Here is a 21,698-nt window from a genome sequence, read left to right as displayed (position 1 = left end):
GAATGAGATCCTTGCTGGGTAGAGTAATCTTGGTTGTAGGTTTTTCCCTTTCATCACTTTCAATATATCCTGCCACTCCCTTCCGGCTTGCAGAGTTTCTGCTAAAAGATCAGCTGTTAACTTTATGGGGATTCCCTTGTGTATTATTTGTTGCTTTTCCCTTGCTGTTGTTAATATTTTTTCTTTGTATTCAATTTTTGAGAGTTTGATTAATATGTGTCTTGGGTGTTTTTCCTTGGCTTTATCCTGTATGGGACTCTCTGCACTTCCTGGACCTGACTGACACTTTCCTTTCCCATAGTAGGGAAGTTTTCAACTATAATCTCTTCAAGTATTTTCTCAGTCCCTTTTTTTTCTCTTCTTCTTCTGGGACCCCTACAATTCAAATGTTGGTGCATTTAATGTTGTCCCAGAAGTCTCTGAGACTGTCTTTTCTTTTCACTCTTTTTTCTTTATTCTGCTCAATGGTAGTTATTTCCACTATTTTATCTTCCAGGTTACTTATCCATTCTTCTACCTCCGTTATTCTGCTATTGATTCCTTCTAGAGAATTTTTAATTTCATTTATTGTGTTGTTCATCATTGTTTGTTTGCTCTTTAGTTCTTCTAGGTCCTTGTTAAACATTTCTTATATCTTCTCCATTCTATTTCTAAGATTTGGGATCATCTTTACTATCATTACTCTGAATTCTTTTTCAGGTAGACTGCCTATTTCCTCTTCATTTGTTTGGTCTGGTGGGTTTTTACTTTGCTTCTTCATCTGCTGCATATTTCTCTGTCTTCTCATTTTACTTAACCTACGGTGTTTGGGGTCTCCTTTTCACAGGCTGCAGGTTCATAGTTCCCATTGTTTTTGGTGTCTGCCCCCATGGCTAAGTTTGGTTCAGTGGGTGTGTAAGCTTCCTGGTAGAGGGGACTGTTGCCTGTGTTCTGGTGGTTGAGGATGGATCTTGTCTTTCTGGTGGGCAGGACCACGTCTGGTGGTGTGTTTTGGGGTGTCTGTGAACTTACTATGATTTTAGGTAGCCTCTCTGCCAGTGGGTGGGGTTGTGTTCCTGCCTTGCTAGTTGTTTGCCATGGGGTGTCCAGCACTGGAGCTTGCTGGTCGTTGAGTGGAGCTGGGTCTTAGCGTTGAGACAGAGATCTCTGGGAGAGCTCTCGGGGACTGATATTACGTGGGGCTGGGAGGTCTCTGGTGGTCTAATGTCCTGAACTCAGCTCTCCCACCTCAGAGGCTCAGGCCTGACACCTGGCCAGTGCACCAAGACCCTGTCATCCACATGGCTGAATGATGGGCAAGTCAGAAGGGAATCAGGTTTCCGGCCCTTGGATTGTGGCCAACTCAGGATTGGGGCTCCACAGGTCTGCCTCTGAATTGTGAGCTTCTTGAGCATTGGATGAAAGAGGAGGTTTGGGAGGTATGAACAGTGACCAAATCAATTATATCGTATTATTATAAGGATTGGTAAATACAGCAAATTTTTATTGAGCATATACTGTGTACAAAGTACTATGGTAAGCTGATTTTACATTTCATTTGTAAGCATGATCATTGCTAATATTAATGAAATTGTAGTAATAACTTTGTGGGGTTTTTATGATTAAGTTACAAATGCCAGATATTTACTACATGCTTAGTACAGAATGAATATTCACTAAACATTAGAACAGGGATTCCTGAGAAGGCAGTCCATTTTCCCAGTTGGGATCTTAAAAACAGATAAACAAAACTGAAGGATGGCAGATCAGGCCAAAGTATCACCTTTGTTACATATAAAGGCAATGCTGGAACATTTTATTTAGTGTGAGAGCTAAATGGATCTGCTAACTGAAACCCCAAATGAGGTGGACTAATCCTTTCGGGCACATATGGTGCTGAACCAGGATGGGCCCTCCCAATAAAGGAGAGGTATGAGGAGAGCTGTCCAGGTGAGATTTATAGTCTGAGAGAACAACAAAGTACCCACATTCTCTAGCTTTCCCCATTAATAGTTAGATATTATCTTCCCCCCTCCCCCACCAATCACATGTGAAATAAAACAGAATATATGGAAAATGTAATAAGAAAATAAAAAGTAATTTATTCAATACATTTTTGTTTTGTTTCTATTTGTTATTCTTACCTACATAAAGGATAGTTTATTATGAAAATCTTTTGTGATGATATTATGTCCCTTTATAAAAGTTAGAGTGCAAATGCTTTCATTTTCTTAAGACCATTAGAAACAAGTTGACAAAAAACAATAATGCATATGTTTTTTGCTCTTTCTTATATTCAAATCCTGGCTCTTAACGGTGTAAATGATAAACTATTGGAGAACTGTCTTTAGTTGAGCAAAATTTTAGTGTTCAAAATGCATTATAAATAAAATATTTATTGAGATGTTATCCACAAGAATTTATGCAGATAAATTAATGTTGTCTGTACATTATGAATAGAGTCAGCTGAAAACTATGTTTGGCATTAATTTCTGTTATGTATTTTTCTGGTGCCACTGTGCTCTTCTCCAAAACATGTTGCCTAATGGCATTGTCACTGTAACTCATTGGCTGTTAATTCAGTTATGTTTTCTCCATACCATAAATTGCATATGAATGCTTATTAGGTACATAGAGTTCTGATTTCCCTGAAAAGTCATTTCTGCCACCTATTTTTATTGCTGGATCTATTTACACAAACTTGAGCTATAAGAGCACAAATGTGTTATCCTCTACAAATACTGAGTTATTTTCAAAATGTTTTGTTCGTAGCCACGGTATGAAAACCTGCACATTATAAGTCTCCTGGCAACAAAATTAGGACTTAACGTCATTTCAGTATTTCTATTATTTTATCCACCTAAGTGTTACTTTCTCAAAAAAGCCTTTTCTGACACTTCAGACTAGGTCAGCAACCTGTTTTACATGCTTTTACACACTCTGTACTTCCATGGTGCAACACAGTTACAATCAGTTATTGGTGTAATCATTTCCTTGACATTTGCCTTCCTTGCCAAAGTGTAAGCCTTTGAGGCAAGGACTTAGTCTCGAACGTGTTTTGTATGTGCACCATCCAGCACAATGCCTGACTCATACCTGATGTTCAACATAGGTTTCTAGAAGGAACATCCAAGAGAAAGCATTATTTGTACTTAAGAAGTTTCGAGATCAGTCTGAGACTCAGTGCTCAGTATATCTTCAACCCAGAAAAAGAAAACAATTTAATAAGTGTGACCTTTAAACCTCTTTTATAATGATTTAAAGTGGTCTAGCTGAAAGAATGCATAAATTCAAATCACCACACTTATTAATGTATGCCTGTGATTCTTTAGAATACACCATTCCGATAAATATTTTCTCTTACCACAGCTTCTTAAGAGCCCAGAGGACACAGCAGAGGTGTCAGAAACTAATCGTGTTCGCAGGGTATTATTAGATAGAAGAAAAAAAAGGCCTCCTGTCTCTTGGGTTAATATTATTTTAGAAATACTTAATCCCCAGGCTGCTAAACTAATTGTGGGGGAAAGGCTTATTATTAGTGAAGAGAACAAAACATATGTTCCATGACTGGAAGAGATGATGGGCTATATAGGTCATGGATTCTATTTGACTAAATTACCGCTGAACCATATCATGGATGAGAGGTTGGGGCCAGTGTGGAAGTCAGCGTGTTATCTTTCTTTTCCATCTGTACACTGAGTATGCATATCCTGGCTATTTAAAGCCTCAAGCTCCCATATGAAGAGACATTGTTAGATCTTATTACCTTAGGCATCTTTGCTTTTATGATATATTTAGTATTTTACCCTCTGCTCCCAAGTGAAATGATTTATGCATAGAAAGCCAAACCAATTTATTTGAAATCTGAAAGCCTATCATCAGAAACATTTCCAGAGACTTCTTTCCCCAGGGCGGCGGGTAGCAGCATGTCAGCCAGCCACCATGGTTCCCAACAAAAGCCCTGTGCAGCCGGTGGTAGTGGAAGGAGGCTGGACTAAGCAGACTCAAGAGGAAATTAAACTCATGGACCTTATAAGACATACAGAGGTATGATCTTTAGGACTCCAGACATTAAAGACTCAGGCTCTTTTATAAGCTTTTAAAAGTACAGTATTGAATTTTTAAATTATGCTATTAATATATTCTCGGCATCTGGTCAGTAATGACCACATAAGCATATGCCAAGCATTGAGTTGGCATTTGGAGAGTAACTATCTAAGCCACAGCCAGCTCATATGAAAGTCTGTTTTGTTTGAATGGAGACCAGAAATTATGACCTTAGCAAAGAAGAGAAAAAGGCCCAGTGGATATGTACAAAGGTAATTATAATAAATGTAGTCAAGTTGAGCCTTATGCCTTCATTGCTCATCACTCCTAAGGGTATGTCTCAATATGTAAAAAGAGGAAGGAGCAAAATACTAATTTCAATGGAGACATTCAGAAGTGAGGAATTCAAAAAGCAGTTTCAATCCAATTGATTAATCAGACAGGATTAGACATGAAAAAGACGAGAAGAGAAAGGTCGGCTGTTGAGAGAGGATTGGGGATAGAGAGACCTGGGAAAACTTTTTGCTTTGTGAAGTTTTTCATCAAAATGATGTGTTCTTATTTAATAGGGTTTCTCAAATCATGAAATGTGTTCAATCTAAATCTTAGGCGTGTGCCCAAGTCAAGGTTACTAGAAAAAAGAAATTGACATTGCTAGAAATATGACTTCTTGCCAAGCTAAGAAGGATAAATCACTGACCAGGGAATGAATGCAAAGCATTGAACTAGGACATGCTTGAAGTAGGATGAAAAGCTGCCTGGCAGGGATCTGGCAGAATATAAAGGTGGCTGCTGTATTTTAAAAGACAGAGAGTAAAGATTTAAACAATAGTCATGTACATTCCCTTAAGCATGTCTTGGTTAAAGGAAATGATGCTGTGATTCTAATCAAAAACTTATTTGTTAGATGCAGAGAAATCACTCAGTAGGAGAAACGCCATGCAAAAATCCAAAAACATATCTCTATTTATTTCTCCAAATTATAAATGAAAGTTAAGTGCTTTGCCAAAATAAGTGCCTTATTATCACTACTCTAATGATTATTATTGCTTACAGTGATGCATTGAAGCAAGGGGAATTTACAGAAGAGTCAGTGATAGGAGAGGGTAATGTAATTCCTAAATCTTTTTTCCGTATGATGTACAATTATAAGATATTTCTTTTAGCATATTCTACACGCACATGCACACACACACACAGACACACACACAGACACACACGCATACACACTAAACAGACACTTCTCTACCCACGGCATTCTCTGGGCTTTTCTTAACAGGCACAGCTTTCTGAAGTCCAAGAACTGCAATCCAAGGGAAATTCTCCAACTGCACCTAAATGTATATCATTCAAGAGGAGCAGCTTGTATAAGCAACCCGATGCAAAACGAGCGTGGATTTACCTAAATGGAGGCAGACCTGAAGATGGTACTTATGCCCGGGGCAGAACTATTTCAGAGGTAAACCTAGTGTGAAAGGAGAGTGTTTTATAGGCCTGTTTTCAAATTCCAGCGCTGACATTTATAGATTGTTAGGTCAGGCAAATTATTTTACCTCTCTAAATCTCATTTTCTCATCTCTAAAATGGGAGTAATACTTTCCTCACAGGGTGGAGTCCAGTGCTGTCTGACATAATGTGTGCATCAGAATATGACACTTGGCCAGCAGAGAACAATGACAATTAAACTCATTGCACCCAAGTTTAGAGTAAATCTAAACTTTAAGATAATTTAAAATAGTTTTCCTGTTCCATTTTAAACCTAGTTCACAAAAGAGTGATTATTCACTGGATATGTTCCCCGTGGGGAAAACAACAGTATTCACTAGAGGAAATCTATCATATTCTTGTCACACAGATTCTTGGAACTATGGCAAACTTTCCACTTTCCAGAATTAAAACATTGACTAAAGAAAAGATGAGTAGCAGTTCATTTATTGTTTGCAATATCAATGATACAATTCTAAAAGTTGACATTTTGTCTTAGTCTTTAAATGAAAACTTTAGGTACCTAATAAATGGATTTTGGTAGAATTTTTTAAAGTCTTATTTGTTGCAGTGATATCTTATAATAGTTGTTGGGCTTTATTATTTGTGAAATGTTTTTATAATTTTTTCTGGGACAAGAGGAAGTCATATAAAGGTGAGATGTTGGTGGGAGATGGAAGGAAAGGCAAGACAGTGCAACAGGCAGGCCTGGAGGAGTTCATGGAGGCTCATGGGGGCACCTAGAGTGGCAGGGGCACCTCAGAGGAGTTGTGCCCCTGAAGGTTGGTGATTTCAAAGTGTGATGGAGACCACTTCTCTTTGACAAGGACTTTGGATAAGAACTCTGAAAGCAATTGCATCTCAGAAGTTGACAGCCGATTTGCTGTCTTTGAGAAAGAAGAGAGAAAAATGCAGACAATAAATTCAAAACTAGGAATACAAGTAACGGAACTTCATATACATGAGGAAGAAAAAGGAAAGTGATTTTTTAAAATGAGTGAAACTTTTTCAGGAGAGAACACCCTAGAACAGTTTCTATAACAAACCTGAAATGTTTCTTCCTTGCTGGTTTCTTTGAAAATCACAGAGTTTGTATTGCAGATGTTAAGTCTTAAGATGCATGTAACCATTGCAACTAGAACTGATACCTTAGTGAGGGAATATGAAATGATTAATAAATAAAAAGTAGAGCAGAGACGAGGATTAAAGATAGCCTGTCAGGCTCAGGATAGCAAAAACTTACCATAACTTTTACAAAAATTACATATACCTGGTGAAAGAATGACTTTTTGATTTATGTGACTCTCATGTAGCATATAAAAGCCATGCCATACATATTATTCCATGATCATATAATTTTTTATGAACTTTGTACATAAAGGGCACTGTGCTAGATGCTGTAAAGTATTATCCTAATTTATGTGTGTGAAAAGGGTTTGAAAACTTTATAGTGCAGTATAATTGACAGGTTAACCTATAGCAATAGGAGGAATAAAATGACACATGATCTATGTTCGCATTAAATGCATACTTCCAACTGGCAAAACATTTGAAAATATATCAAGCTTTACTTAGGTTTATAGAGAAATGGCACTCTCATGTCGATGGAAGTAAAACTTTTTGGAGGACCATGTGGCTATACAAATCATAAGAAAATGCACTTCTAGAACCTTATCCCAAGGATATTTTCATGAATTTATGCAAAGTTTGTTTGGTAAGAATAATTATCATGGGGCTATTTATAACATATATGGATTAGAAATAAACACTTATCAATAGGGAGTTGGTTAAATGAATTATAGTGTATAGGATGGAATATTACCATAATTAAAATCACTTTAGAAAGAATGGCAATAAAGATGTTCAAGATATACTAAATGAAAGAAGCATACTATAAAGCACGTAGAGTTAGATTCTATATACATACATGCACAAGCCTAAAAGAAAAAGACTGGAAGGATTTTATTTTTGGAAGTGTTTATTGGATGGTCTTATTACTGGTGGCCTAATAAAAGTGGTATTTCTTTATTATGTGTTTTTCTTTGTGTTCCATATTTGGTTATGATGAACACAGATTGTAAGAAAAATTTGCTAAGGGAGCTGACCTTCCTCTTAGAGAAATACTAACAGCATGTGATAAAGGTCAGGTCAGTAGTACATACAGGAAGTTCAGTAGTTCAGAGGAGGGAACACTGGGCCCACCTGGGGTGAAGGAGAAAGGCTCCCCAGAGGACGCAACCAGGAGCTCTGATGGAACTTGAGAAATGGGTGAGATTCAACATTTAGGCAGAAAAAAGCATTAACAAGCACGAGGGGCATCACACACAGAGGTATGGGTGTTAGAATTCATAAACATACAAGTAGATGGTACCTGGACTGAGAATTAGGGAGAGATACAGACAACTGGAGAGACTGTTCAAAAGCATATAGGGTAGGCTTCCCTGGTGGCACAGTGGTTGAGAGTCTGCCTGCTGATGCAGGGGACACGGGTTCGTGCCCCGGTCCGGGAAGATCCCACATGCCGTGGAGCGGCTGGGCCCGTGAGCCATGGCCACTGGGCCTGCGTGTCCAGAGCCTGTGCTCTGCAACGGGAGAGGCCACAGCGGTGAGAGGGCCGTGTACCGCAAAAAAAAAAAAAAAAAAAGCATATAGGGTGGACACCACATACTCTCTGTATAGTCTATTTGGGCTGCTATAACAAAATACCACAGACTGGGTGGCTCAGACAACAGAAATTTATTGCTCACACTTCTGGAGGCTGGAAAGTCCAAGATCAAGATGCCAGCAGGGTTGGCTTCTGATGTGGACTCTTTTTCTGGGTGGCAGATGGCTGACTTCTCACCACTGTGTCCTCTCAGAGCCTTTCCTCTGAGCACATGTGGAGAGAGAGCTCTAGTGTCTTTTCAGCCTGTGAGTCTGGGGAAGGACACAGTTCAGTCCATTACACTACCCCAGACTAGAGTGCATGAACCACTAGTTTGTCTCTGAATAAGGTCATGGCATAGTAAAACCAATGTTTTGGGGAGACTAATGTGGCCTGTGTGTAGAAAGCTACTTAGGCAATGTCTAGAAAGTTTTCTGCATGTTATTTCTTCTTTTGCTTTATTTAAAAAATGTTCTTTCTAATCTCTTTCTTTCCCTTTTCTGTTTTGATTTTGATTTTAGGGATCTGAATGAGATTCTTTGTCATCAGTTAGAAATGTATCCTTTCAGGCTCTCAGGCTGTAAAGGAAGGTTCAGGAGAATGGACTGTGTGTGTGAAACAAATGAACAACAGGAAGAGTAGGGTTCAGATTTTACTAGGGGAATCTGGCTAACAACACCAATTCCAGAGAAGCTCAGAGTTTCAATGGTTGGTACTTTTACCAGAAGAATGAGGAGCAGAATGCATTTCAAGGTGCTTCACTCTACTTTCTGTAATGAAACCCCCAGAAGGTATTTGAATCCCATCTAATGCAGGCTTTCCCTCAACTTCGTTCACTGCTGTGGCTATTCTGGGTGATTGAACCACATTCTTCCTACCCAGTCTTTGAACATGGCTGGAGCAAACTCTCACCTCCAACTGGTGTAGGCTCATCTGTCATCAGTGCACCAAGGTGACACCCTCTCTAGGGTTAGTGGCTCTTTCTTCAGGGCCATCATCTTTCTCTGATTTATGACTATCAGGGCCCCTCCTTCTATGGTCCTAAAGCATCTGTCTCCTCTCATCCCAGCAACCTCTCTCTGATTCTACAGAATCTCAAAAGCAATGTGTTCTCTCACAGCCAAGCACAGTTCTGAATGCGTGAGTGGAAGCTGAAAGAATGAGAAACAGATTTTTTTGATTTGGAGAGGCAAGTACCTCATGTCCTCAGGGAATATGAAATAGTTCTGTGATGCCCACGTGAGCCACTCTGAGAGGACCTGGCCCATGAAAGCTCACAAAAGAGATTGTGGGTGAAGAATTATGTATAGAACATTGTTCTTTTATTATGAGTTTTTGTTATTGCAAAAATTACAAACATTTAATTTATATTACCCACTTTAAAGAAGGTACTTGAGTAAATTTGGATATATTTGAAAAACTGAGAATTAAGAATGTCATTAAAGGTCATAAGCTAACTAGATATTTTAGAACCTAATTGTACTGAAAATGCCTTTTGTTTTCAAATTTACTTTTAAAAGATTTTTGTAAACTCATTAACTGAGTCTCATGTAAATAGATCTTTGTGAACGCCGAGTGAAATAGCTACAGATTTAAGTCATATTTTGTATTTGGTATATGCCGTTATTAAATTATATTTATTTTTCTGATTATAAACAGGACACAGTCTCTATAGACGAGTGACGTTTTAGTGGTAAAGTAGGGGAAAGTATAAGAATTATCCTTATGTGGGATCTTTTCAAGCTACAGGAATTTCTCCCAGAGACATATCCACACAATTCTAGGACAGCTCCCCACTGCTCCCAGTCCAGATAGAAACTCAGTTAATCATACTCTCTGGCTGCCTTGGAGCAGAAAAATATATAACTGCTATGGGCTGAATTGTGTGTCTCCACCTCCCACCCCCCGAATTCTTATGTTAAAGCCCTAACCCCCAATGTGATTGTATTTGGGGATAGAGCTTTTAGGAGGCAATTAAGGTTAAATGACCTTAAGGGTGGGGCCCTAACCTGATAACATTTGTGGGTTTATAAGAAGAGAAAAAGAGCGATCTCTCTCTCTTCTCCCATCATATGAGGAAGGCAGCTAGCTGTCTGTAAGCCAGGAGGAGCTCTCACCAGAAACCAAATCAAACCACAGCTTGATCTTGACTTGCCAGCCTCCAGAGCGGTGAGAAATAAATTTCCTTTGTTTAAGCCACTCAGTCAATGGTATTTGTTTTGGCAGCCCAAGCAGTCTAAGATAGTGACTATTGTTATGGAAAATTTAGAAAAACTGCAAAACCATATGAAGCATACGAATCTATTGTAATCACTATGAATTTTTTGATTATTTGAATAACATTTGTTCTGTTTTCTAATTATAAAACAACATACAGCCAGTGCATTAATATTAGAAAAAGGAAAAGCACCAAGAAAGAAATGAAAATTCTATCACCCACAAATAACCACAGTTATTAAAATTTTAGTAGATATATTCCTATGGTTTCTACATGGTTATTTATATATTTGTTTGCCATTGTGATCATAGTAGATCACACGGTATATATATAATTTTGCAACCTGTGTTATTCGCCTAACAAACTGTTGTGACTGTTTGCCCACATAGTTTAATATTCTTTAACAAAACATTATTTTCAATGGCATCATCATCTTCTATCAACTGGATGGATTATTACTTACTCATCCAGTTTTCTATTGTTTGCCATTTAGATTGTTTTTAATTTTTTGCTATCATAAAGCATGCTCCAGTGAACATATCTATATATAAATCTTTATTTAATTTTCTGATTATTTCCCCCAGATAAATTCCTAGAAGAATTGCTAGGTCAAATTATGTAAATGTGCTTGAGAATTTTGATAGCTATCGCCAGCTTGTTTTCTAGGACCATTTCAGGAGTCAGTGCTCCCACAAGTGGTGAATGAGAGTTCCCACTTACCTGCTGTTTACATGAGTTATCAACAATGCTAATTGCCATCACTTAGAAACATGTATTTGCAGGTTGACAGGAGAGAATGTTATACCCATGCTTTAATTTATATGTCTTTAATTATTTGTAAAAGTGATTTTGACTTGTTTTGCTTTGTTTTACCATTTATTAGTAATCTGTGAATTCCTGACAAATTCTTTGCTATTTTTCTGCTGGAAGTATTTTTCACACTGATATGAATCTTCTTTTTTTAAAGTAACAAGCCTACTATGTGTAACTTTGTTAGATTTATTGTAACAATGATCCAATTTGCCATTGTGTCAGATTTTTTAAGGTACAGAAATTAATATATTTTAAAAGTTTGTTCTTTGCTTTTCATGTTCCAATAGTATTTTACTATCCTTATGTCATATAAAGATTCATCTTAAGATTTTTATAATTGTGTCTTTCCCGTTTACTTTTTAAACTGTGTGAAACTTCCTTCTGGTGTAAAATTTGAGTGAAGCTATTTTGTCTGTTTTATTTATTGGCTTAAAATTATTATCTCAGCCCTACTTGCTGAATAATCTTTTTTGTTCTCCCCATTGAGCTGGAATACAAACTTTATAATATACTAAATTCTTATTAACTTCTGCTTTTAGGCTATCTAATACTTTTAGAATTACTATAGCTTTTTAATATATTTTAATATCTGATAGAAGTTGCCTAATGTTGTACTTTGTTTTCAGACTTTACTTGATTATCCTTGCCTGTTGATTTTTATAGATGAAGTTTGGAATTACATTTCAACACCCTAAAATCATCCTACAGGAGTTTTGACTGTAGTTATGTTAGGCTATTAATTACTTTCATAAGAATTGACACCTTTTACAATATTCAATCTTTGCAGCCAGATTGAATTCTCTGGCATTGTTTTATATACATATACATCTTTTTTTTGTCCTTCAGTAAAATTTTATAATTTTTTATAAGGAAGGGCCTCACATTTTAAAATAATTGACATTCTGAGTTGGTTTGATGTTGGGATGAATTTACCCCCACTGTATTTTTTTAAATACTTTTTTTTGGTGAACAACATAAAACTACTGATGTTTTATAATTTATTTTGTGCTTGGCCACTTTACTAAGCATTCTTTTTGTTATTAATTTCTCATTCAATTTACATAAATTTTCTAAGAATGAAATCATACAGAGTTCACATGGTGATGGTTTTGCCTACCCCTTTAGAAGAACTGTTTCTCTTATTCTGATTTTTTGTTTTATTGCATTGATTATAATCATAAAAGTAAATATTCCTAATGATGGAAAAAAGAAGAAACAGCATCTTTTTCCCCCATGAATAGCTAGAAAGTTTGAATGCTTTGGTTTCTCTTTTCCTTGCCCATGTCCCTTTTTGGTGATGTCTTACATTTTTACTTTATTTTTTCTCTATGGAGACTTACCTTAAAATTTTAAATTCATTTATTTTCTGACCATTTTTATAACAGGTGTATCATGGTCTTACTGCTTAATATTAGTCACTTTATATTATGACTTTTCCATGGTGATGGAATTTCATTCATTTTTTAATAATCCGAAATGTATCTGAGTGATATGTTTTCTGAGTTTTTGTACACATAAGGATATCTTTTGTTTCCTGTAACCTAAGTAATAATTTAGCTGGATACTGAGTTCTTATACTGAAACCTTTTCCCCTAAAAACTTCAGAGATTTTCTTTCATTTTTTTTTTTTTTTGGTATTCATTGTTGCAGAAAACAGGTCTAAACATAACTGAATTTTTCCCCCATGTCTGAAAGTCATACTTTTTGCCCAGTTATATTTAAATACTAGTCATTTTTTTCATTAACTGTGCCTTATCCTAGGTTAGCCTATTTGATCTGAAGACATGGGTCTTTGAAACACGAACGTTTTCTTCTGTGTTTTGAATAATTGCTTAAGTTTAATTTATTCTGGATTCTTCTCCAGTAACACCAATAATGTATAGGTTTAATATCTGATGTCTTGACATTCCAAATGTTTTACATTTTTCTCATAAATTTTGTCTTATCCTTTCTCTGTATCCTATGAGATTTTCTCAACTTAGCCTTCCCTAATACTGATTTGATTTTCTACAAAATTGAGTCTGCTTTTTCCTGCTTTTAAGACGGAGTGTAATTCTGCTCTTGAGTCTTTTATTTCCTTACCTCTCATTCGGCTGTCTATTCATCCCAATTTAAACCTCTGTTTCTTCTCTTACCAGCTGTGTGACCTTGGTTATGATATTAATGTCTTTGTTCTCCATTTTTCTCATCAACAAAAGGGGGATAATAATTGTTTCCACAGAAAAAATATTAGATTGTCCTTAGAAACTTTTAGAAAAGTTTCTAGCCCACAGGAATGTGCTAGTAAATTTTAACTGCTATTGTTGTTACCATCGTCATTATCACCATCATAATCTCTGCCTGCATCTCAGCAATGCTCCTTTCCTTTGAGCTGTTGTCATCTCATTTCTGTGTGTGTGTGGGAGTGTGTGTGTGTGTGTTTATGGAAGTCATATTTTACCAAATTTGGGGGGAGCACAATACAGGTACTCTCTAAAATGTATTTGTGCTCTCAATCTTTTTGTTAAATCTTCACCTTGTGTACAGATACCATTTTTATGTCGTAGAATATTTTCATAAGCCTCATATAGTTGCTGATGTTCATTTTTCTATTTATATCTCCTCGTTCAAGGAGAGATCTCTTGACAGAAGACATTAGTTCTCCTTTGTTCTCCTAAATTTTGACTTGGGAGCTGTTAGGATCCACCCCTAGATCCTGAATCAGAATCAAATGGCTGCTGACTGGCTGTCATTTAGCAAGAGGTGTAGGACTGCATTTAAGTCCATTCTCCCACTGCTCTTCTCTAACTATCCCACTCTAAAGATGGGAAGGTATTCTGGGATAATTTCCATTACTGTTCAATTCAGTGCATTCATCTCTTGCTCACAATAGTGAGTGAAAACTTCACTCTCTGAATTGCATTATCTCACCACTTCTTTCATGTCTTCCTTCATATTACTGATTCATTTTCCAAATGCAAGATGCCATTACTTGCCCAGCTCTGCCCACTGCCACCCTGCATTGCTGTGAGTTGTAGCTCCTAATTCGATATATAAAAAGAAGTACTGCAGTCACAGAAGTCACAGAAGTGACTGCAGTGGCCATGAGAGAGATTCTTGGGGTGATGGGAATGTTCTAAAATTGTATTGTGGGATGGTTGCACAACTTTATCAGTTTACTACAAATCATTGATTGTTTCATACTTGAAATTAATGAATTTTATGGCATGTAAATTAAACCTCAATAAAGCTGTTAAAAAATTTTTTAAAAAGTATAGAAGGTGAGTTGGAACACATGTGGACCTGGCTCCTTCATTTTGGGAGAGCAGGTGTTTGACCTGCATGATAGGTAAAAGCCATACAGGCAGGTGTGTGGAAACCTCTTACTTTCCTCCTGCTTGCTTGCATTGTTTTGTCTTAAAGTCTTATTCAGACTAATGGAACCACCCTTAGGGGTCTGGTGACAGGTTAGCCAATCTTTTTAGTACTCTTGACACTTCGTATCTGTACATGTGTTTTTATGAATATTTCAAGGAAACTTGAGAGAAATTGAATTAGGCCCCTAAACATAGTTTTTAAATTTACCAGTTGAAAAGAAAAAGACTTTTGATCGTAGAATCGTAGAGTCAAAGAGGTGTTAGACCAAAAATTTGATTTTATAGTGAAAGAGACTCTTTCATAGGGAAGTTGCCTGACTTGTCTGAGTCATACAGAGGCCAGAGCCAGGTCAGTGCTTTTGTCCTTCCAGCTTCTTGCTCATTGAAAAAAAAAAAGAGCTATTCTAACAAGTCTAGATTCTTCAAGCCAAGGTCTTTCATATTTAGTCATTTCTTAAACAGCAAGAGGCCTCTTCTACATGGAAAAATAGAGACCTACAAGGACAACTCCACTGACAAGCACTGAAGTTCCTTACCGTTTAACACATTAGGGAACATTTGTAAGCCCTTCTTCTCATCTCCTTCTATACCTCTTCCTTTTTTTTGTTTAACTTTTATTGGAGTTTAGTTGATTTACAAGTTGTTACTTTCTGCTATACAGCAAAGTGAATCAGTTATACATATGCATATATCCACTCTTTCTTTAGATTCTTTTCCATTTAGGTCATTACAGAGTATTGAGTAGAGTTCCCTGTGCTATACAGTGTACCTCTTTCTAACAATTGTAAGTAAAATGAATATTTATATCATGATAATAGTTCTCTTAAAGGAGTTGATTCTTTAATATGTAATTATGGTGTGACATTCCACATCCCAGTATGTGTGTCCCTTTGTGTTTCAGCTGCTGAGTGACTGCTCCTCTCGTCTCAAACTGGCCCACCCAGCCAGAACACTGTACACCCCTGACGGAGAGCCAATTCACTCGTGGGACGACATAGAGCGAGACATGGTCATCTGTGTGTCCACAGGGCATGGCTTTAGAACCCAAAGAGGTATGGGTGACGTTTTCTTTTCCATCAAGTGTTTGAAGAATTAAAGCATTCGCTTGTTTCTTCAAAGAGCTTGTTTACTGAATTTTACATCCCATCATGATGATTTTTAATAATTATCCTCCTCCACGCTTTTCTACTCCATGTTACTAAAGTTAAATTCAAGTATTTATTTGTTGGAACCTCACTTTTGACACTGTTTGCTCTAAAGAATTCAAGTTCTGTTAGTCTTGAATTTTATCCAAGGGGCTTTATTTGTAGAAATTCTAAAGGGCCTCCTTTGAAGGTATTCATTCTTTAGCATGAACCCTGAGGAAAGTGAGGCTTCCTTGACTTCCCACTCTGCAAGTTATTTAAAACTTAATGTTTCGTTAATAGCAAATATACAGTTTACAGATTTTTTTCTTTAGTAATAAGTAAATATATGCTTGTTTGATTATCTTGTCTATCCTTTGATTATTTTCTTTGATAAATGTTAGAAATGGAAAAGAACATACGTTTGTTATTAAACTAACTCTTGTCCTTTATCCTATTTATCCTGAGGAATTTAAAACCCTTTTCTGGAGTAGGTATACATGAGCAATGACATAATTTTCAGGATATTCTGAAGAACACTGATATCATTTTAAAGGAAGTTAAAAGATTCAGAAGTGAATTACCTGGGGTCCTTAAAATAACTAATGCTAGATTATCTCTTTTAAAAGTCACCATAGGATTATTATTACTATGTTGTATATAAGGTATATAAACCAAAAACTTTTTAAAAAGTTGCAATCATATCTTTACCCTTAGCCCAGAAAGGATAAAAGTATAGGAACGGAAACTAAAAAGTAGGAAGACAAGGATTTACTGGGATGCCTAGCACTGTTCTGAGGATGCCACACATATTCCCCCAGCACCATCTTACATCAAGGAAGAGGTGCCAATCTTTGTATTCTTTGTATTCTGTTGTCCCATCATTCACCAGTACCCCTCACTCCAGCTCTTGGTGATCCTCACTATGTGATTACTTAGAAGAACACACCAATGATGGGGTTCCTATCATGAATAAGTATTAGTTGACAGCTTTCTGTGTTCCTAAAGTACATAGCCTATAAAAGAAATATAAGCCAGGGTTCCTTCGCTGAAAGAGTTTTCGATCTAATTGAGTATATGAACACACTTGAAGTAATTGAATAGTAAGCAAACAAGTGGTGCAGTAGAAGGTACTTGCCCAGTCCCTTCATTATTTATGCTTAATCTTTCGTACTCTTGGGATGACTTTCTGTTACCTGGACCCCACCCTCCTGGCCTCACTGTATTCATTAGGCCTTTCTGATAAATACAGCTAAGTATGCTTCAGGCAACCTAGCCAAAAGGGTATCCAAAACACGAAGAGATATGTAGGCTGCCTTCCCAGAAGCACACTTGTTCCCAAGAAAAACTGCAAAGAGAAAAGAGAAAGCTAGAAACGCACATTATCACTCTCCTTACCATTTTCCTCCTTGTTAGCTCTGTGGACCTTTGACAGGCTATGTAGACAAACATTCATTTCTGCGTCTTCAGTTCTTTAACCACATGAATTACTATGACGTGAGAGAGTTGTTTCTTCTCCTCTGAAAATGGGTCCCCATATTACCTTAATGGTGAAAGTGTTGGTGGTTTCCCCAGTTGTCTCAGTTCTTTCCGGTGGGTGATATATGTTCTAGAAAATCTGATTGATAGCAGAGAGTCTAATTTAGTTGCTCTTTAGAAAGTTCTTTTATTGTATGAGCTGTCATTTTATTATTTTTCCTGAAATAATTGAGAAATAATCATTTAGTAGAAATCTAAATACTCAGAATGCTTTAAAACAAGAGAGAAATGCTACTAGCATTTATATATATTATACATACACATATATATAACATATATATACCTGTGAAAGGACATTTAATTAATCATTCTACTCATAATTTTCTGTGACCTACTGGCTTAACTATGTAGTAGAAAATAAGGCAGCCTGGGAATTTCAAAACTAAACACCTTATAAAAACTTATTTTATGTGCTATAATGTAAAAACATTTAGCATGTGAAAGTTAGCCATCAAAGAATCACACTGGGTCTTTGAAAAATGGATTTGTTTTGGCAAAACAAATCAGATGCTGTTAGAATAGTTTCTTTCACACAAACCCCCAACAAAATCAAAAGGGTGCTTTATGCTGTTTGTCATCAAATCTGAACACTGTTCTCAATGCTGTATTTACCATCTTTTCAGTGGGCTCAGTTTTTAGACCACTCCTAGGTTAGCTTCCAATTCAGGCTTTATAAAAAGCTTGGAAGGAAGCCCTCTCTAGCAACTGCCATTCTGTAGAAATCCAAAGGATGTTAACACATATCTGATGTGATAAGCAAGTCAAGTGTGTAATGAGAGAGGCCGACGTGGGAGTCGAGGATTTCTGAAGGATCTTCAAGATTTTCATCATCCTGAACTTTTAATTATTTTCTATAAATACATTGACTTGTCTCTCAAAATAATTTTTTTTTTAACAGAGTTAAAGCAACTGGTGGAGGTCAGAGCAAATTATGCCCGAATCCGAAGGCAGCAGGGCCCTCAAGCCACAGACGCTGTGTTGTCACCATCCACAAAGCTTCAATCTCTGGTACCTCTACACAGTGAATTCCTGTCAGACCCATCATAGTTTGTGCTGTGTTTCGCTGGGGTAGCCTGTGCGGACATACTCATATGCTTGCCAGGATGTTATATGATGATTAGTCATTGTTTTCATAATTCCATGCAGTCTCTTTTAAAAGTTATACCCTCTACCTTTTACACAGGGTGGCATTTGGTGCCTCAAATCTGTTCTTAGAAAGACAACAGAACTAGACAAAGCAATGTCAGTAAAATAACTATCTTAGGTGTATTTTCTTCCAGGAAAAGAAAAAGGAAAATACTAGCTATTATTGAAAAATAATTTAGTGGGGTCAAGTAGTATATATTATTATATATACTTTTTAAATTATATAATATATATATTTATATAATATATATAATTTGATAATAAATAGACTGACAATTTGAGTGTATATATATAGTTATATACTTAAATTTAGTGGGGTCATGTAGTATATATGTTCTATATATAAATAACTTTTTATTATTTATTTTATATCTATATGAGTTATATATACATATATAATTTGACAATAAAAAAGACTCTTTGACTACCTAATACTAAATTTGACTCAAACTGACAGGTTTCTGGCTCAGCCACTATATTTTTCAAACTTGCATGTTAAAATCCTACATTTACTAAATGAAATGGCTGGTGGCCACCAAACACCACATGAATTGATCTTTCCTCCTCCCACTTTCCTTCAGTTTGGCTTGTGGTTACAGCACAGGACTCCTGATGGGGCACAGCTAGATGTTGTTCACAAGAGTGCAGCTGGATAATTCCTGACATAAGCTCAGTAACCAAAAGTCGTAGACTGTGTCCTCAATACAGAAACTTAGGGAAAGGATATATGCACTACTTGTAAGAAAAGTTATGTAAGGATTTTTCTTAAGGGGCCAAGGGAGATCCTTAGCAATCTTAAGTATCAATCTTACAGGGAAAGAACTTACCTTTTAATTTCTTTCTGTGATGAAGAAAGAATTTTTTTTTTTTTTAATAACAGTGACAAATCAGTTTGGCTTCTGGTTCTGGTGAAAATTTTCCAGAGAAATGCTCTTCTCTCTTTGTCTCTGAGAGCCATTCACTCCTCTGTCTGAATATAAATTGGAGCCTGGCTAGGTGTGTACAGAATGGCTCAGCTGGGCTCACTCTTCCATCCACCACTTTAATGTGATGTAGGAAGGCAGTAGATCATTTCTACTGAAGGGGGCTCTTGGTAATCGCTGCAAAAGGCCTAGTATTTACTCCCAGTCTGCAAATCAGTAAGGCCGCATGAATAAATTCCTGCTGCTTCCCACACCACTAAAAGCAGATACCATTGAGGCAAAATTTCACATTACATACACAACAATTTGCCCTTTCGCAGACATCTTCTCTATGTGTTGTGCACTGTTAGAGATGTGAAGTCATTCCACAACACCTTTGTGATACGTATGAGAGAAAAATTGCACGTGTCCCCACCTTGCTTTTCCTTTTGTTTTACGAGAAGTGTTAAGGAACATGCTCCAGTCAGAAAGTGGGCCAGTAAGATTCTTACCTGTTGGGCCTCTTCTTCCAATAACTGGATTACAATCCCCAGAGACACGGAACTTGTTATTTCTTTTCAAAATTCCTTGAAAACAAAGGCATTTCTCTAGGTGCAAAAGTACCTATCATTCTGCTGCCAAGGAAAAGTTGATTTGCTATGAAAATGGCATAATTTCACCATAGATCAAATGTGCAGATTCTTGTGAAGTCTTCACTGTTGCGTGTGAACACGCCTGAAGTGAAAATTGGTAATATCACACAACATTGTATCAAGCACCAGGAGACATAAGGCAAAACTCTTAACTGAACTTTTCTATTACTAGTAAATGGGATTTTAGATGTAATATAACAGTCATCAACACATCACATTTTACCAGCAAGGCAGCGGCACTTACTTTGTCGACGACGGCTTGCTGGGGATATCTTGGCAGTTCATAGCCACTTTTAACTTAAGACTAAGAACAGCCCTGCTCTTTCCTTATTATTGACCTTCCTCTGTGGTTGGCTGGAAGGTGGACTGGGGAGCAGTTACTCCACCTTCAGCAAGGACTATAGGATAAGACTGTTGGCAATTCTGTTCAGCCCTCCAAGGATTTTCATAAACCCAGTAATTTCCTTTGGGGATATGTTTATCAAATTTGAATCAGCCTCATACGTATAAGTCACATTTCAATATTTTTCTATCAACTGGAAATCATTTATTATTAAATACTAAAGCAACCGTCCTCAAGTCCATGGCCTTCTCCAGAAATTTATTTCCTCCTGGTTCACAAACACCCTTAAGTTGATCCAGATGTTAATCAACAGTGTACCAGCATTTGTGATTGTCCTCAGGAGAAAGGAGTTTCTGGATGTTTCTGCCCCACCTCTAGCTTTTGTTGCCTGATTAAGTGTTGGGATGAAGTTGCATGTTTCTAAGCAAACTGACAAACTGTCAAACTCTCTGAAAGTTTGACAAGCATTTTGAGATTATGACAGCATTTATACATAAGAAGCACTTTATCTGGGTGCTTATGTCAGGTTTATAAAACAGGACACATTAGAAATGATTCAAAATCCAAATGCAGCTTTGTGGCGTGATAACCCTGAATTTCCATTTTGTTCTTGATTGTTCATAATGACTAAATATTTTTTTGTGGATCAAGAAAACAGAGCAACAAACAAGCAAGCAGATAATAACAGAAAGGTAAAGATAAATTTGTTCTCTTTTGCAAGAGAATCACTTAGAAGTTGTGGCCACTGGCTGTTGCAGCATTTGTGAGCCAACCTTTACTAATAGCCCAGGTGCGCTGCTGAGCGTTGTTGAGATCTGTGATTCACCAAGACAGCAGTGCTTTTTCTGACATCGTTTGGAAGGGAGCGATCAGAATCCACAGGTCTGTGTTATTCTAGATTGTCGTAAAATGAGATGCAAATGTCCTCAGGTAAATGGAATTTGGACCCAGTGATGATCCTCAGTTGCTTTTATTAAATCAGTTACCTCCTGCCTCTGAAAAGATCTCAACCCCTCCTAAGGCTAGGTTAAGCAGAAAGAAAGAGCAGCAGTTTTTTGTTCTTAACACAATAAGCTAGAATTCTAAGTAAAAGGCATGGTTTGGGGCTGCTTGGCCATAAGCAAATGCAAAGCAGGATCAACAAAGACCACTCAGGCGAGCGCTGATGAAAGTAAATGGACCAACCCGAGTAACGGCAGACATTCAGTGGGTGCCTGCCGCCAGCTGTAGCATTTCCTAATTCTGCAAGTCTGTCATATGAAACTGCTATGGTAGGCTGCCACCCTGTGCCATATGTGCAAATAGAAATATATGAGGGGAGAGGAAGTGCTTATGCCCATGCTGCAACTGGGTTGGGGGAGGGAGGGAGGAAGAAGGAGACAGGAAATTATATCTATATGGCAAGTACAGTGGTGATTCTGAATTGGATGTGCTGTCATTCATTGTCTG

The 21,698-nt window shown here is 37.1% G+C and overlaps 1 protein-coding gene across 1 annotated transcript in view; it reads left to right on the top strand.

Annotated features, from left to right (window-relative positions):
* The window catches only part of DCDC1 (doublecortin domain containing 1), a gene marked incomplete at both ends in the record, with an annotated part of 430,017 nt that extends 411,765 nt beyond the window's left edge, over positions 1–18,252 (top strand). Inside the window, 4 exons of the mRNA XM_082844001.1 lie at positions 3,890–4,026; positions 5,306–5,485; positions 15,444–15,594; positions 18,104–18,252. Of these exons, the coding sequence (XP_082700127.1) occupies positions 3,890–4,026; positions 5,306–5,485; positions 15,444–15,594; positions 18,104–18,252 (617 nt within the window). The remainder of the gene's footprint in view (positions 1–3,889; positions 4,027–5,305; positions 5,486–15,443; positions 15,595–18,103) is intronic.
* Positions 18,253–21,698: the final 3,446 nt, after the last annotated feature.

The sequence above is a fragment of the Leucopleurus acutus genome (genome assembly GCF_964270905.1).
Source record: "Leucopleurus acutus genome assembly, chromosome: 8".
NCBI lineage: Eukaryota > Metazoa > Chordata > Mammalia > Artiodactyla > Delphinidae > Leucopleurus > Leucopleurus acutus.
This window is presented reverse-complemented; position numbering and strand designations above follow the sequence as displayed.